The sequence below is a fragment of the Felis catus genome, chromosome D2 (assembly GCF_018350175.1).
Source record: "Felis catus isolate Fca126 chromosome D2, F.catus_Fca126_mat1.0, whole genome shotgun sequence".
NCBI lineage: Eukaryota > Metazoa > Chordata > Mammalia > Carnivora > Felidae > Felis > Felis catus.
This window is the reverse complement of record NC_058378.1, coordinates 7,095,347-7,114,267: the sequence shown is the minus strand read 5'-3', so window position 1 is coordinate 7,114,267 and position 18,921 is coordinate 7,095,347. Positions and strand designations below refer to the sequence as shown.

The window sequence follows — 18,921 nt, the reverse complement described above, 5'->3', positions numbered from 1 at the left end:
CATATGACTCTAAGCAAAACCAAACATATTGTTTGCACACATACATTTACAATAAAAACTACTTTTAAAGAGACAAAGCATTGATATACAGTAAATTCAGAACAGTGGTTATAGGGGACATGGAGTAGAGGGAACACAAGGAGGCAGGAAAAGGGAAGCACTGCAAATGCGAATTATTAGTAACGTTCTAGATCTCGGGTTGAACAAAGGGTGTATATATCTCATAACTCACATATGTCATCTCATTCTTTTGTATGTCTAGTTATTATTTTTTAAAAACACAAGCAAAACCTATTAAAAAAATTTTTTTAATCTTTATTTTTGAGAGACAGAGAGACAGAGCACAGGTGGGGGACGGAACATAGAGAGGGGGAGACACAGAAACCGAAGCAGGCTCCAGGTTCTGAGCTGTGATCACAGAGGCCAGCACGGGGCTCAAACCCACGAATCGTGAGATCATGATGTGAGCCGAAGTCGGATGCTCTACCGACAGAGACAGCTACGGGGCCCAAAACTATTTTTGAAATCACCCATTATAAAACATTTTCCAGACGTTCAGTTGAGCATTTAAGAAGACGCATTAAAAAAAATTAAGTTTTTACCTTTGTTTCTGTTCAATTGCTTTGTCCAAGTGTTGGAAGATATCCTGAAACAGGGTGCAGCTGGACCGACTATTAATAGTGTACCCATATCCTCTTTTCCAATATTGCTTCAGATCATTTAAATATTCTAATACCTAAAAATGAAAATTTCAAAAATCGTTATTACATTTTTTTAACGTTAACAGATTCCCCGATTTAACAGTGATTCTCAGAAAAGATTACGTTGTTTAACTGCCATTCTACACAAAGTATGTCGAGTTTATATTTGCCATTTTAAGTCCATGACACATACAGATTTACGATGACACAAAAACTCAAACCGTGGGAGTGTAGAGGAGGGCATGCGAGAGCAAGTGAGGAGCACTCATGCCATAACCCAGCACCCAGGACACCGCGGGACAGAGGGTTAAAGACATGCTCACTTCCCCTTTCTGCGAAAATTAAAGTGATAGCAAATATATATACAGAAAAAAGAAGAAAGGATACACATAGAAGGTTATTTATTATAGCACAGAAAGACGCCAACAGCAGATTAGGAACTTTTAAGAACTTTATGAAGATAGAAACCAGACAGAAGACAAGTTAACTTTGGTTCATGTGTCAGTACGGCAAAATTAGTAATGAAATTTGACCAAGAATACAGAAAAGGAATGTATACTGGCATAGTTGTTCTAAAGGGCATGTCGGCAAACTCCATAAAAGCATACATCTCTATGACCCATTTAATTCCATTTCTTAGGAAGTTTTAGTCACAGAGGAACACAAGAGAGAATGCGTAAGAATGTCTTAACACCAGCACTGCTTATCGAATGGAAAAAAGATTCCTGGAAATACTGACATTTCATTAATAGGCAGATGGTTGACTAAACTAGGGTATACACATACTATGGAACACTATGCGGTTATAAAACTTCTGTATTGTAGATCTTTATGCACTGATGTGGAAGGATCTCCAGGATGTACTGAATGAGAAGGGCAGGTTGAGGATGATAATACAGTATAATACCTTGTATTACCAAGACATACATACCTACATGTATACATTATGCTGTTTATGGTTCTAAGAATGACATAGATTATCAACAGCAACACAGAAAAGGGTTAAAAGATCCATATCAAACTGACAGCAATGACTGATCGCTATGGAGAGAGGTCTTGGATTAGAATTGGTGATTAAGGCAGGCTTTCTCTGAATGTTAGACTCTGCACTCACATATCATTTGATCAGATAAACACCAAAACTAGAGAACTAAAACGTGCAATTAAAAGAGACACAAGAGAAGCCTCTGTAGTAATTATAAGTTATTCTTCTCTGAAAAAGCCCCCAGAGAAAACTAGTAGTAGTTTTATTGTAACTTTAAGAGCAAGAGCCAGGGTAAGTCATTGCCATAATCCAAAAACAAAACTAAAGAGATATTAAAAAGGCAATTAAATCAAGAAGTTAGCAAAAGGGACAAAGTAAACATTTTTTTAAAAGGAAGGAATTAACATTAAAAGAATTAAAGTTCTGTCAAATCCATTCAAGAAAATAAAACAAAAACTGTCAAATAAAAAAGGAGATATAACTAAAGATTAAAAAAAAATTTTTTTTTTTAACATTTATTTATTTTTGAGACAGAGAGAGACAGAGCATGAGCAGGGGAGGGGCAGAGAGAGAGGGAGACACAGAATCCGAAGCAGGCTCCAGGCTCTGAGCTGTCAGCACAGAGCCCGACGCGGGGCTCGAACTCACGGACCGCGAGATCGTGACCTGAGCCGAAGTCGGCCGCTTAACCGACTGAGCCACCCAGGCGCCCCAAGATTTTTAAAAAATCATACATGCACACTATTGAAACTTTATCTCAAAAAGATTTGAAAATGTAAATGAAATAAGTGGTTTTTCTAGGAAAATACAAATTACCCAAACTGACTCAGAAAAATCTGATCATACAAAATAGAGACAAAGGTCTACCTAAAACATACCAGGTATATTTGTTTTCTTTTCTTTTTAAATAATTTTTGTTAAGTTTACTTATTAATCTTCAAAGAGAGAGACAGAATCCCAAGCAGGCTCTGCACGGTCAGCGCAGAGCGGGATACAGGGCCTGAACTCACGAACTACGAGATCCTGACCTGAGGTGAAGTCCAGAGTTGGATGCTTAACCAACTGACTGGGCCACCCTGGTGCCCCCAGGTATATATGGTTTTAAATAGGAGCTCTACGAAACCTTCAAGAAGGGTTAGTTCCTAATATTTAAATTACTCCAAGGTACAGGGAAAGATGGAAAGCTTCCGAACTCATTTTAGGAAGCTACTAGAAGCCTGTACCCAAACCTGAACAAATAAAGCCCTAAGGAAAGGGGCGAGGAAAGAAAATCCGGACCACTGCACTGCAATTCCTGTGCCCTCCACTGTGTCTCCTAGTCACTGCTACAGACACAAATTCCCCCTCACGTTCTAAACCCATCGAAGGAAAAAGAATGGGCCCAGGCCAGTAGTACCACCCACAAGGGAGAGGCCACTGCCATAAACCAGCCTCACTACAAACAGGCTTTAATGAATCTGAAATAAAACATCACCAAACAAAATACAACAGCATACGGAAAGAAATGCCATATGCCAGGATGGACTACCTGATACCAAGCATGTCCTCCGGACCAAAAAACAAAATATGTAAAATAAATATTTTCAGTCATTAAGTAATCAGCACTGAACTGTGATCACTGAGAGAAGAGAAACCAACCCAGCAAACCCTACAATTTGTCCCAGGTTTGTGCCCGGAGGCACAGGGAAAGGAATGTCAGACAGAATCCTGCTGAGCAGAGGAGGGAGAACAGACTCTTAGGGGCTGGAAGTAGCAGGGCGGAGTATCAGAAAGGAGGAAGCTGCCCAGAAGAGAGCTCTAGGAATCTGGGGGTCCCCTTGAGTCTGTTGCTGAATATTGTGGGCGTTACAAGCTGAATTCCAGAGCTATCACAAAGGTGGGAGATCATCAGGTTCCAAGCAGCCTAAGTAAGAGACTTTCAGGGCACACTCAGACATCCACAGCTTCAACGCAGACCCCAGAAACGTCACACTTTAACAGCAGAAGCATGTTTACAAGATTTGGTTTTGAGTTTTGTTAAGTTCAGATCTAGGGCATGAAACTCAGAAATAAACGTCAAAAGGATCAAGCTGATCCACAAGTAACTAAACTGTAAACTAAAACAAAATTCAAAACTCTTTAAAGTTATATGACAAGGGGCTCCTGGGTGGCTCAGTCTGTTGAGCATTCGACTTCACCTCGGGTCATGATCTCCCAGTCCAGTCCGTGGGTCATGGTCCTGCTTGGGGCTCTGTGCTGATAGCTCAGAGCCTGGAGCCTGCTTCGGATTCTGTGTCTCTGCCTCTCTCTGCCCCTCCCCTGTTCATGCTCTGTGTCCCCAAAATAAATAAATGTTTAAAAAAACCCTGCTACAGATGAAACAGCCAGATGAAAACTGTGAGTAAATAAAGTATCATGAATTCCAAAGGCTTAAGAAAATAAAAAAGTCAAAAGCAAAAAGAAAAAAAAAAAAGATATGAAAAGAAGCATAATCACAGAAACAAGCTAGAACAACATCAAAAATAGTTTGGCATCACTATCTAGTAAATTTCAAGTTCTCTACGCCCTGTAATCCAGCAATTCTACCACACACACAGACAGAACTTCACAAACGTGTGTGTGTATGCCCCAATTCACGTACAGAAGAATGTTCGTAATAGCCCCAAACTGAGAACAACCCAAATGTCTACCAACAAAATAATGGATTAAAAAAAACCTGTGGTAATTCATATAGTGGAATACAATACAACAATGAAAATAAGTGAACTATAGCTACATGCAGCATCATAGGTGAAACTTAAAAACATGTTAAATAATAACTAGATAGACAAAAAAAGGTGGGTGATTTCATTATATAAACCGTTACTTGTGAAAAAAATGACATCAGTAAATACTAAATTAGTGTAATGATGAAAATCCAAGCACACAAGTAATAATAGTGGGGAAATAATCTCAGACACAGAGGGGAAACATTTTGTTTAAAAAACTGCGAGAGGGGCACCTGGGTAGCTCAGTCGGTTAAGCGTCCAACTTCAGCTCAGGTCATGATCTCGTGGTTTGTGGGTTCAAGACCCACGTTGGGCTGTGCTGACTGCTCAGAGCCTAGAGCCTGCTTCAGATTCTGTGTCTCTCCCTCTCTCTGCCCCTCTCCTGCTTGCACTGTCCTCTCTCAAAAATAAACATTAAAAAAATTTTTTTTAATTGCAAGAAAGGTTTGCCAACCTCTGCAAATAAATCTGAAAACCTGAATGATTTTTATAAGAAAATATTAAATACCAAAACTGACTCCAGAAGAGACAGAAAATCAAGATATGCTCATTACAGTATAAAGTATATACAAAGTTGCAAAAAGCTATCCCACAGAAAAATACCTATTTCATATGTCATCTATTTTTTTGAAAACTGCCATTAAATCAATTTTCTCCTTTATGAATCACTATCACATATATATATATATATATATATACACACACACATATATATAACTATTACAGCCATGTTCTTGCTTCTTAGATGCATACCCAAGTATTTAAGGGTGAAGTGCTTTGATGTCTGCCAAGATTATATGTGGTAGACAGAATAAATGGCTGCCCAAAGATGTTTCCATCCTAATCCCTAGACTCTATGAATATGTTATTATCTTGCATGATGAGAAGGAATTTGCAAGTGTGATTCAGGTAAGGATGTTAAAATGAGAAAGCTACCCTGGGCTATTTAGGTTGGCCAATGTCATCGCAAACATCCTTAGGATAAATATTTAGCGAGGACAGTCAGAGCAGAAGATTAGCCACAGAAGCAGAGGTCAGAGTGATGGGGGAAAATGTAGGTAGCCTCTAGAGACTGGAAAAGGCAAGGGACAGATCGTCCTCTTGAGCCTCCAGAAAGAACACGGTGCTGATATCCTGATTTTAGGCCTGTTAAGATTCATTTTGAACTTCTGACTTCTAGAACTGTAGGACAATAAATGTGTATTGTTTTAAAACCACTAAGTCTGCAGTAATTCATTATGGCAGCAACAGGAAACTCCCATATATGGAGAAAAGGAAATGTGGCAAAAAAAAAAGGTTAACAACCAGTGAAAATAGGTGAAGAATGTGAATGTTTATTGTATTATTCTCACAACTTCTGTCAGCTTCAAATTTATCAAAGTTGCAGAAAAAAAAAAAAAACTCTTCACAAGCAATAAACAGATATAAGGATAACCCTAAAAAAACAAAACAAAACAGGAAAAGCCAAGTAGTACAGAATCTTAGAATTACAGGGGTGTTCCTGAGTAATCCAACAGTTGCATCCTTTAACAGATAGGGAAATCAAGGCATAGGAAGAGGAAGTGTAACTTTACCCAGATCATGACCTCCAGGGTTTCTGGAGCATGTGACACTACATCTCCCAGAAGAGACGGAGGCACAAAAAGCAAGAGCAAATATTTAAGAGGAGAGGGACTCGGGAAGGGACAGGGAAGGAGGTAAGCAGGTGGAGAGAAGATGAGTCAGTGGAGGCCAGGCCGGTTAGGCTCTGAGACACATCGGCACCACTGGGGGGGGGGGGGGGGGGGGGGGCGGGGTTTGGAGCTGCACTTCAACCGGAAGCCGCCAGGCCTGGGAAGGGAGCAGGGGGACACAGCACCTCCTAACGGGAGAAGGATGGCCAGCAGAGGCATGTGGGCACCTGCCTAATAGTCCACCAGCTGTAGTAACTAGTAGCTGTAGTTGTTCTGCTAAAAGGTAAATTTCCCTTTGACAACACTCATCAATCGACTTTTTGCCCTAGAGCAGTCTGGGTAGGGAGAAAAAGGAGGTATCTTGACACACGTGAATGGGGACCAGAAGTTTCAGTTTATACCTATACTGGGCATAATTAATTAATTAATTAATTAATTTTATGGTCAAGAAATTTCTTTTAAAATTTCTTGTTTTTAAGTTTATCCATTTCCAGAGAGACAGAGAGAGCAAGTGGGGAAGGGGGAGGAGGTGGGGGAGGGAGAGAGAGGTGGGGGGGCGGGGAGAGAGAGAATGAATGAATGAATCCCAAGCAGGCTCTGCACTGTCAGCACAGAATCTGACACGGGCTCAAACTCACGAAATGCAAGACCATGACCTGAGCCAAAACCAAGAGCCGGATGCTTAACCGACTGAGCCACCCAAGCACCCCAGTGGTCAAGAAGTTTCTAAGTGATGAGTTTTTGAACAGTTACAGGAGAGGAGCAGACAGGGAGGAAATGGAACGCACCCGTCAGCCCTGTGTCCTAGAACAGCCACCCACCCAGGGCCCTCTCTCTGTTTCCCATTTACCTGCTCTTTCCCGCGTGAGCACACTAACACATCACATCACCCTTCATCTGGCTGCTGGTCACTTTGGTCTTTGAGTTACAGAACAAAGCATTTGTTTACCCTCAAATGTACATTAGCTCTCAGCTTAAGAGCCTGCTTCTATCTGGCAAGTAGTACCCTTCTTTTCAAAATTTGAGGTTAATAATGGATTTCTGCGGGGAGTACTGGATGCTTTGTGTGTATGCAGGAGACGATGAAAGTTTCAGACGTCCACGTTCCTGAATGATCCACACAGACACCAGCACTCTACCGGCTGGTGCTATTCTCAGTGCTGTGAAAACAATGAACTCTCCTACCCACCTCTCTGGCTCCCAACATCCCAGAACTGACCAGAATTCACCAGAGGCCTGTCTGCCCTTCTCTTTCTAGAGTCTGAAAGTCCACAAAAAGGCAACATGAATGAGGAGAAAAAGAAGGAGATAGGAAGCAGACAGACAGAAACCATAGAGGAATTACTGCCATGGAACTCAATTTGTCACAAAAACTGTTACAAAAGAAAACTTGGATTTTAACAGCTCTGTCGTCCTTTCCAGCAGTAAAATCTGATGACAGGCAAAATAGATTTTTAACCGGGTGGACCCAGAAATCACATCACCATGGAAGAATGTTTTCCAAAGTTTTCTGAACCTGAACTATTTATAAGTGTGTGGGCCGTATCTGAACAATTCATCTCTTTATGCAAGGAACATTACAAGTAATCAAAGGCAGTTCATGTTCCCTACTCTGCTTATTTTTTGAAAAGCTGCTTCAAGTAACAACAACAACGATAAAAATCATGCAAAAAAAGCAAATAAACTACAAAAGTAATACTTACCTTTGCATCATCTATGTCAAAAACATCACACCAAGGAGATTTAACACCTTTAATTGCCAGGTCAAATGAACAGGTAAAAAAAGCTACCTGAATTAAATCTGGGGGGGGAAAAAGAAAGGTAAAATTTGTGAGTTACTGTTTTCTGTAATCTTCCAAAGGCTGAATGTCTACAGAATGTCACGTGCAGCCAGTCAGAGGACCTGGGCACGTCTAGCATGGAGAAAACACGACTCAGCTTCTTCCTGGCCATCACAGATGACTCACTGTGTACTATCCCTAACATAAGGAACTGTCAGGAAGAAACCACGAGGAGGTACAAATTTCAGTCCAATGAAAATAAGATGCTTTCTCTCTACAAAATAGTAACTTTTTCAGGTTTTAAAAGTAAGGTGTTTGTTAAGAGCATATTTGCTTAACGAACCCAACAAGAAGTTTAATCCAAGAACTTGTTAAACAGAACTTGCTTTTGTTCGTTTTACAGGGCTGGAGGAGGGGACATAAAGTTATAAGCTTTCAGTCCTCATCTTGAAAATCAGCAATAAGTTCTGAACAGTTCTCTTCAATACACAATTCACACTGTAACTGTTACGAAGGAGTAGAGAGAGGATATCAAAAGGGAGAAAAGAATGCAGAAGGAGGTGAGGAAAGAATGGGCAAAGTGGATCAGGTCAGGAGGAAGGTGAGACAAAGGTCAAGAAGGAGAGAAACAAGCAGGGAACTCACACACTGGAGAGAGGGGGGGCTAACAGCATCCGTTTTTCAAACTTGGCTGCTCAGTCAGGCAGATTTCCGAGCAAGGTACCTGGATTTTTACGCTGCTAACTAGCCGATTACATTTAGATGCACCTGGAATTTGACAAGAAGGAAGAAGGCAACAAGTCCCCAGGCCATGAAAGGTGGCTATGCCAGTACCAGATGAGAGCAGTGCTCTCCGGTCACGGCAAAATGGGTGACACTCGGTGTCAGAGAGAAAGAAAGTCCGCTGCGAGGCTGCCTCCTACGCTTTACTTTTATTCTTTAATTTCAGAGTCTTTCCACATTCCCAAGAAACCAGTTTTGATTTTAAAGAACTTCCCTAAAGCAGCACATAGTACAAAAAGAATATTTAATTGAGAATACACGTAGAACTCACTTAAAACCTTTCTTATGTAAACAAAAGGGTTTATAGTCCTAATACCTAACATACCATAGTGACTCCTAAGTGCCAAGGACCTTTGATGAAAGAGCCGGACTCATTCACACCCAAAGTTCCAGTTCTGAAACTGTGAAAGTCAATCCTAATGATCTAGTCTTCCACTAGAAGGGAGTCAGAAAAATCTCACCAAAAAACACTTACGACGATAACAGGCTATGGAACCTAACTCTGCCACTAATCATCCTGAGCAAGTGACTCTAACCTCTCAGGTCTCAATCTCCCTACCTGCAAAACAGAAATGTGAGGAAGTCTCTCAGGAGTTACAGCTTTGACCCATCTACTATGACCACGCTGATCTCTTGGTCAGTCTTGTGGAGCCACAAAAATATTTCAGATGGATCAGAGACTTAAATGTTAAAAAGCTAGGGGCGCCTGGCTGGCTCAATCAGGTAAGTGTCCGACTCTTGATTTCGGGTCAGGCCACAATCTCATTGTTCGTGGGATTGAGCCCCACATCGGGCTCTACACTGACAGCGTGGAACCTGCTAGGGGTTCTGTCTCTGTCTCTCTCTCTCTCTCTGTCTCTTTCTCTCTTTGCCCCTCCCTGGCTTGTGCTCACACACGCTCACTCTCTCTCTTTCTCTCTCAAAAATAAATAAAAATTAAAAAAATAAAACATTAAAAAACTAAAATAAAATAAAGGAAAACATAGGAAAATATAATAATCTTGGGTTAAGGGAGGATTCCTAGGCAAAATACAACACTGAACAGCCATAACAAAAAGACATACATGGCTAAGTAAAAGATGTAAAGTGTATAATCAAAGGCACCATAAACACAATTAAAAAGTGTGCAACAAATTAAGAGAAAATGTTAGCAACATACGATACGGAAAAGACTTATCCTTTGTAAAGCAAAATTAAAGGACATATAATTGACATATCCATAACACATAAAGGGTACCTATGACCAATAAGAAAAACAAAAAACAATCCAATAGAAAATGGACAAGGTAATGAAGAGGCAATTCCCAGAAGGAATGCAAACAGCCAACACACATATGAAGAGAGGCTCATCCTCACAAGTAACCAAAGACATGCAAATTAAAGCTACATACCATTTTTCATTAATCAAATTGGCAAAAATCAAAATGACTAAAGGGGCGCCTAGGTGGCTCAGTTGGTTGTGTCTGACTCTTCGGTTTTGGCCCAGGTCATAATCTCATGGTTCCTGATTTCGAGCCCCACATCTGGCTTTGCGCTGACAGCGTGGAGCCTACATGGGATATATTCTCTCCCTCTCTCTCTGCTTCCACTCCCCTACTCCCTCTCTCAAAATAAATAAAAAATTTAAAAAATGACTAATAGTAACCACTGTTGGATAAAATAGGAAAAGTGAGCATCTCATATATTGATATAAATTTTTCTACACTTTCACAGAACAATTTGGAAATATACGTCGAGGTAAAATATGCACTGTCCTTAACCCAACAACTCCAACCTACAGTATTTATCTTACAGATAAATTCTCCAGGGCAAAACCCAGACTGTAAGAATGTTCACTATAGCATCATTCAAAAGAGTGACAAACTACAAAAAACCTCAGTAGGAAAGTGATTTCCTATAAAAAGAATTTGCACTTGTATTAGCTCCAGCTCCCTCCACCAGTAAAATCTGAAGGGTTAAATAAGTTTTTAATTATCACTGACCTAGAAATTCAATTATATAGCCTGTGAAATAACATAAAATTCAGAACAAGACAGATCTGCATAAGACAGATATTCTATTAGGTAAAAAAGATTATATACATCATCATCCCTCTACGTTTAAAAAAAAAAAAAAAAGAAAAAGCATTTAAATAGCTACAATATTTTTGAGAAGTTACTCTGCCAGGCAGTGTGCTAACGCTTTATGTGAATTAAAGAATCCTTGCGGGGGCGCCTGGGTGGTGCAGTCGGTTAAGCGTCCGACTTCAGCCAGGTCACGATCTCGCGGTCTGTGAGTTCGAGCCCCGCGTCGGGCTCTGGGCTGATGGCTCAGAGCCTGGAGCCTGTTTCCGATTCTGTGTCTCCCTCTCTCTCTGCCCCTCGCCCGTTCATGCTCTGTCTCTCTCTGTCCCAAAAATAAATAAACGTTGAAAAAAAAAAAATTAAAAAAAAAAAAAAAAAAAAAAGAATCCTTGCGATAATCCTAAAAGAAAGGTACAATTCCTATACCCATTTTACAGAGGAAAAACTATGGCCTAGAGATATTAAGGAACTTGCCAAAGACCAGAGAGTTAGTCGATAGTATAACAGGGTCAAGATTCAAATGGAAACAGTCCAACTCCAGAACCCATGATTTCAACAACCACGCTTAGAGCCTCCAGAGAGAAGTTGCTCTCAGCTACTCCATGAGTAAAACACAACATCTGTTTCCAGAGACCATTGTTTTTACAAAATTTATTTTTTTTAATGTTTATTTATTTTTGAAGGAGAGAGAGACAGAGCATGAGCGGGGGAAGAGCAGAGAGAGAGAGGGAGACACAGAATCCGAAGCAGGCTCCAGGCTCTGAGCTGTCAGCACAGAGCCTGACGTGGGGCTCGAACTCACAAACGATGAGCTCGTGACCTGAGTCGAGGTAGGCTGCTTAACCGACTGAGCCACCCAGGCGCCCCTAAATATCGTTTTTTGAAAAATCTTCGGTCTTACCACCCACTAACAGCATAATGGCTAGACACTACTATAGTTATATAATGGAATTCCATACAGAAGTTTAAAATGGAAGACTAAAATCACACACATTAAATGAAAAATAAAAAGGTGAATTAAAATTGAATTTCAGACTGCTATCATAGTTTGATACCATTCACGAAAGTTTTAAAACCTGCAAAACGATATCCCATTTATGTACAGGAACCTAAATATAATAACTGGCATGGGATGATTTAAACGCTCAGTTCGTGACAATGGTTACCACTGGGAAAAAAAGAAGAGGAATGAAATCCTGAGAGGGACCAAAGGACCTCAAAGGATTTAAAGCGACTCACTGTGGCATGTTAAAATTTGATAAAACTGAGTTATGGGTATACTGACGTTCATCAGATTCGACTTTATGACTATTTATATGTTTAAATGGCTTCTCATTAAATAATTGATTTTTTTTAAGATTTTATTTGCAGGGCGCCTGGGTGGCTCAGTCGTTTAGGTGTCTGACTTCAGCTCAGGTCATGATCTCACACCTTGTGAGTTCCTGCCCTGCGTTGGCTCAGAGCGTGAAGCCTGCTTTGGATTCTGAGTCTCTGCCTCTCTCTGTTCCTCCTCTGCTAGTACCCTGTCTTGGTCTCTCTCTCAAAAATCAACATTAAAAAAAAAAATGTGTATATATATATATATATATATATATATATATATATATAAATATACAATATATATATATTTTTATATATCTTGTGTGTGTGTGTATATATATATATATATATATATATATACTTTTTTTTTCTAAAAAACAAGATTTTATTTTCAAGCAATCTCCACATTCAACGTGGGGTCTGACCTTACCACCCTGTGATCCAGTCACATGCCCTACTGACTGAGCCAGCCAGGTGCCCCTAAAATAATTTTTAAAGCTCTATAGGTGATCTCAATGTTTAGCACCTTTAAGGAAAGAGAAAAAATTCAATTTTAAACGCTAGTCTCGCATCTTTGCTATTTTGATGCTTACAAAGCATTCAGGCTCCATGATTCTAATCTTTTTCTCCCTCATCTGCTACTTCTAGTCTTTTGGAAACTTATTTACAACATATGAAATCCACAATCTTTGTATGCACATTTGTCAACTTCTGTAGTGTGATTTATAAATTCTTAGAAATCAGGGGAAAATCTTATTACTTTTTCTTAAGTTCCTATAGGTAGGTGACCACGTGCCCTGGCTTTCCACCTGCGTTCCCAGCATAAGTATTAATAGTGTCTTTCAAGAGTCCCAGGTTGCATAACAAATTGCCAGTCAGCCCATCCACTGCAATACCTACTGAGAGACACAACTGTTCATTTTTTTTTTTTTAGCATCTCTAGGCTTAAAAGCCTCAAACAAAATACCCACAGCACTTTGCTTTTCACTTTCTAATACCCTCTTGAAACATTAACCTGGACATACTTCTCAACGGCTTCAAAAGCTGAAAAATTAATATAATATTTCACTTGGGGAGATAATTCAAAAATACACTTTTTGTTTTATAAAGTATGCTTACAGTTAAAGCTTTATATATGTCTGCCCTCAATAAAAAAGTTCCAGGATATTGCAAGACTCTTGTATATTAATTTACATACAGTTCAAGGAAGAATATGACTCTAAAAACACTAAGCACAGGACACACAACTTTCTTGACCTAGAACACATTATCTTCTTAGTGTAAAATCAATTGTGGGCCTTTAAAAGGAATAACTTTATGCTTCCATATTTTTTCATTTTCAGACTTCAAGAAACATTTAAATTATTTCAGAGTTCAAATGAAAGATAAGGGGCACATTACCTGCATTTAAATTGTTGACTGGCACTTGCAAAGTAGCTGCGACCTTTTTTAAAATGTTCTGCATTTCTGGTCCCGTTTTGAAGGCTTCTACATGATAAAGTGCCGTGGCATTCTTTTCCACTTCAGTTAAAAACTTCTCACAGTGATCGAAGAACCTCATTAGTTTATCATTAATTCTTGGAGGTCCACACTCCATATCTGAGAGAAAAAAAATTATTTATTTATTATATATACCCTTGACCTAAGTGACGATCTCAAATTATTGAAAATTTCGTTTCAAGTGTGAAAAAGAACACTAAAAACCTGCTTATTTATTGGCGTGTCTGAAATAAGTGCACACTGACCAAGCAAGGGCCAAACTGTGGAATGACCGTAATTCATGAGAGTCTGTGGTAGAGAAGACTAAAGAAACAGAGGATCAAATACAAAATAAAACGTTACCGCATGCAGTACTACACAATGAAAAAAGGTAGCTGAAATAAGTATTTTCTTAAAGAAAACAAAAATAGAGATGAAAATCATCAAAAGTGCAAAAATGTGTTCTATTAAGTATTACTTCTGCCAGGCACAGAAAACTTGGGGAAGCAAATTGAAAATGAGCAAAATTCTTAGTTACAAAGTGAGAGACGAATTCAACCGATCAAATCTGTTTTTCTACCCTAAGCCAAAATCTAAATAGGGTGTTTTATTTTCTCGATTAACGTGCCCAACGCTGTTACTTTCCAAAACATTCTGCTTTGGACAAAAACTACTGACGACAGCACAAAATACAGGAACTGAGTTTCAGGTCTTCCATTTCACGGTGCTTCTAATTTTGGCTTATTTTATAATGAAAGTTCCCAAAGACCTTCCATTTAGGTCTTGGGAATTACATATTTCGCTGATTTGGCAGTGAATATGTATTGTAAAAGCATCTGCAATCATGCGTTAACTACCAGGTACCCTTTAAGTTTTTTCGGTCATATTCAAAACACATCCATTTCAGTCCTCATTTCTCCAATAATTTACCATGAAAAGAACACCAAGAATACTACTTCTGTCTACAAAATGAGAAAATGAATGAAGTTATTATTTTGCTTTGGATGTGGGTGTGAAAAAAATATATGGATGGATGTGTGTCTATCCATTTTCAGAAGATCCTGAAATGGATAATTTTGCCCACTTTAACTGCCAATTGGATTACAGTTCCAAAAACATCTTGACTTGGAAGTAAGTGACCTTTGTCATCTTTCTCTGTGGACTCAAAATATGGTTTCCCAAGTGGACCTGGATATTTCATCCTTGCTATTATCTCATTACGGCTGCTCTTTAAACAGAAAACAAACAAAAAAAGCTATTGTCCCGTTTCTGTAAGAATACAAAACCTAACTCAGTGGCCTCTCTCAAAAGCCTGGATGTACACAACAGGCAAAACAACGGTCTATGGATTATAATGATGTAGCTAGACAAAGAGTTCAATCTCTAAGAACTCATCTCAGGAGGTCCAGGAGCCCCTTTTTGGTATACACTGTATATATTGTGCTACACTGAAGTATGTTCTGCTTTTAACGCTCAGCTCACAGATTTGTGGGGCATCTTCACTCATGTTAATCATTAAAAAGCACAATTCAACAAGTGACTAAACACAAGTCAGCCGACGGTTACCCGCACAGCAGTAACAGGACGCAGGAATGACCTCCTGGAAATGGTTGAGCTTCGTTGAGAGGATGCTACTGGAGGAACGGCAAACCAGTCTACTCCTAATTTACTTTTCACTGGGGTTTAAAGCTAAACAACGTCTCACCTCATCTCTGACCTTAAAAGTGGCCAAGAAAACATGAACACGTGCCCATCTCTTTGGCACAAGCACGTTGTATTTTTCATCTTCATTCTTAAGTCACGGGACAAATGGAAGGTAGAATGCAGGGCATAATGGTTAGGAGCCCACGTGCTGAATCACATCTCCCGGGCCCATACCCAGCCATATGAAAGTAGGCTAATTATTTAGTGTTTCTGTGTCTCAATTTCCTCTTCTGTTACGTGGGGAGAAAATACTGCCAACCTCAGAGAGCTTTTGTAAGGATTTAGTGAAATAAATGTTAGGCATGCCTGGCACATAGCCTACACCTTAGCTGGCCTTAAGAGTATGTGATTAGTATCTGTGACTATTAAAAATTTTCTGAAGGGGGAAAAAAAGGCACCGGTTGGAGGGAGAAAAAGAAGACACTGATTCCTGGCCTGACTCTAGTCCTCAAACTCACCAAGGACAATCAACAAGGCATATTCTGGGGCCCAGCTTCTTTACCTGCAGAATAGACGGTCTCTCTTATTTTGCAAAAGAGTAAGTGATGGAATAAATTAAGAGAGAACTGAGCGCGACCGTGAATCACAGCTAAGAGATGGTACTCTACAGTACATACAAGAACAAAACAGAGAAAAAAGTGATGAGGGAGCCTGGGGCGGGCTGAGGACAAAATGCAAGCTAGCACACCTCCCCCCCCACACATTCTGCCCCCTGCAGGTGGGATCTGTGTGATAGTCCTCAGGCTCTCCTGGTGACCAAGGACAAAGGACAGGAAAGAAAACAAATGGCTAACTGATAGAGATCACAGTCATATGGGACAGGAGTCTCCATCAGTTTACAAATATCTTAGTAAATACAAGAAAAAATCTTATCGACAGCATAATCTCCAGAAACCTGTAGACTCAGTTTCCTGGAGCCCCAACATCCCCCTCCATAGTGATGTGGGGAACAAAGGCAAAAGGAAATGGTAGGTAACATCAAATTTCTCTATAAACCTGCAGCCCATGGGCAAATACTGGAGACAAATACAGAGTAGAACATTTCTCCAGAACCCCCTACTGCTAATGCCTTGCTAGAAGGAAACAACGTTAGCTAGACTGGAGTCCTCGGTAGCATCCAAGTCCCTCTGGAGTCCTCCCTTTTGACTTTATCTCCCCATCTCCGGAGTATAAAACCAGCCATTCTTCACAACCCCAGTGCAGTTCTTCCTGACCACAGGTCCTGTCCCCTGCTTTAATAAAATCATCTTTTTGCACCAAAGACGTCTTCAAGAATTTTCTTGGCCGTAGGCTCTGGACCACCCCACCATCGCCCAAAACCTCATCAAAAGCACAGCAGTAAAGACAGTTTGAGAGTAGTTTCCTTATAGCAGGATGTGGGTCAAAAACCAGCACGTAAAAAGGAAAACAAAACAAAACAACCCAGTAGTAGCAGAAGCAAAGCCCGAGGAAGAAAAGTCCTAGGTTGTATTTACCAACTGCGAGCGACTACACAACTATGGAACTAGCTGCCAGGGAGGGAGGAAAGGCGAAGGTGGGTGCTCAGAGGGTGCGCACTTCTATTAGGGAATGGTGGATCAAGGAGTGCCCCCCTCCGTCTCCTTTCTGGTCGAACGCCCCAACACCTACGGCTGTGTCCCGCCCACACCTGATCAAAGGACTAATGAATGTGTGCTGGAAGCCGGAGGTCGCTAAGTCTTGAAGGGGTGCTGGGTGGGGGGCGGGCGAGGTGAGCGGAGTCCGGGGAGGGGCGGAGGCTCCGGGGCACAGAGGGAGGTGAGGGGAGCCCGGAGAGGAGCCGGGGCTCCGGAGACGGGGGGAGGTGAGGTGAGCCGGCGGCTGGGGAAGACACGGAGCGCGGGGGAACCCAGGCAGGGGGCCCCGCCCCGGGCCCGGGCTGTCACCTGCGACGTCGGGCGGCGGCAAGCCGGGGTGGTAGTGCTCCCACAGCCCCTGCAGGAAGGCGGCGCCGCTGTCCACGCAGCGGTGTTTGGAGCTGGTGACCAGCTGCAGGCGGCCGTAGTTCTCGAGGCTGAACAGGGCCGGGAAGAGGGAGGCCAGGCGCAGCGCCAGCTGTCGCATGTCCTGCCGCCCCTTCTCCACCAGCTGCCCGTCCATCCAGTCCGCGTACCACAGCGGCCAGTCGGCCAGCGCGGCGCCCAGGTCGCGGCCGCCGGCGGGGCCAGCGCGGCCGTCGCCGGACGGGCGGGCCTGCAGCAGGCCGTGCAGCTGCCGCAGTTTGCGGATCTGCTTGGCCGTGGGGTAGCGGGTGCCGTGGCGGATGAGGGCGACCAGCTGCACCGGCGTGCAGGCGTCCTCCAGCAGCTCGGGGTCCCTCCGCGGCGCCTCGGGGTCCGGCAGCAGCCCGGGGTTGGCATCCTCGTAGCGGGTCTTGGTGCCGAAGTAGGGGCTGAGCGCGGAGGCCGCGGGGTCGTCCGGCTCCAGGAGGGAGCAGCGCGAGAGCGACGAGAGCAGCGCCACAGCCAGGGCCGCGACCGGTGCCACGGAGACCTTGAGGAGGCGCGGGGGGCCACGGAGCATGGTGCGGCGCGGCCCTCGAGGGGCGACGTGCGGGCCGGGGTCGCAACTTCCGGCTCCGGCGGGCAGGGGGCGGGTCCGGACGGCGCTTCCGGCCTGCGCCCCCAGGATTCGCCGCGCGGCGCGGGCGCGCGGGCGGGGAGCGCCGAGGGGCTCGGGACGCCTGTGGCTCCGGTGGCGCCGGGACGGCCGCTCGCGGAGCTTCGGAGACCTGTGGCTGAGGGGCAGCCGGCGTCGGCTTGGCCTCCGGCGTGGGCGAGCTTCCGCGTAGCAGGCGCCTCCCAGGATGACTCGAGGGCGCCCCCGCTCTTTGAATTTCTACGGCGGGAATGCGTCGGGACTGAGCCCGAGTCTCCCGAGGCTGACTCGTGCCCCCGCCCCGCCCATCTGCGTGTCTGAAAACGTCGTGTTTGAACCACCCACGGCCAGGGCACCTGAGGCGGTTGTTCAAAAATGTAGCTCCCCGGGCCCCGCCCCGGCGTGCCTCCCGAAGTCCCAGGCTCTTCTCCGGTTGCAGTCTGAAAATAGCACACGGCGAGGCGCAAGGGGACCCGAAAGGGGCTCTGTCCTGCAGGAAGTCTAATTCCCGAGCCTTTGGTGGTATCGGGACCTGGGCCAGAGGAGGTGACCTCAGCCAGCCAGCACCCCGGGATTGTGCTCGTTGATACCAGAGGCTTACAGAGCAGAGACACAGCGACCGTCATCTCCTGGGCGCACTGAGTCACAGCCCAGCAGGTTGACTGCGTTACTAAGTGTGAGCTAACCTGCTATATGGAGCAAACTCTGCGCCCATGTAGTCAGCGGCTGGGTTTGTTCATACGTTCTTGCTCAGAATCTTTGCTCCAAGAAAAAGGGAGAAATGATAAATCGGAACCACACTTTGGTTTCTCCACTTGAACACCATTTCGTGCGCTAGTTGGGAAAAGAGTAAAGATTGAAGAAGTCCTACGGTGATGAAAATGGAAGGAAATTTGGATCCTGTTTTTGTAAGGTCGCGTTTCTTTCAAAGACGCTACCACGCTGCCCCTGGTAAGCCCGCGACCGTCTTTGCCTCTTTTCTCCTTGCGTAAGTGGCTCTCTGGTTCAGAGAGGTGTGCCTCTGAATGTTCGCCACTGAAGAAAATGGTGGAAAATCACCAATAGATTC

The 18,921-nt window shown here is 43.0% G+C and overlaps 1 protein-coding gene across 1 annotated transcript in view; it reads right to left on the bottom strand.

Moving 5' to 3' along the window:
• MINPP1 (multiple inositol-polyphosphate phosphatase 1) overlaps positions 1-17,913 on the bottom strand; it is a 49,304-nt gene extending 31,391 nt beyond the window's left edge. Inside the window, exons 1-4 of the mRNA XM_023240327.2 lie at positions 17,141-17,913; positions 13,455-13,652; positions 7,810-7,907; positions 603-736 (exon numbers count right to left, since the gene is read on the bottom strand). Of these exons, the coding sequence (XP_023096095.1) occupies positions 603-736; positions 7,810-7,907; positions 13,455-13,652; positions 17,141-17,777 (1,067 nt within the window). The 5' untranslated portion in view covers positions 17,778-17,913. The remainder of the gene's footprint in view (positions 1-602; positions 737-7,809; positions 7,908-13,454; positions 13,653-17,140) is intronic.
• Between the last annotated feature and the right edge of the window lie 1,008 nt (positions 17,914-18,921).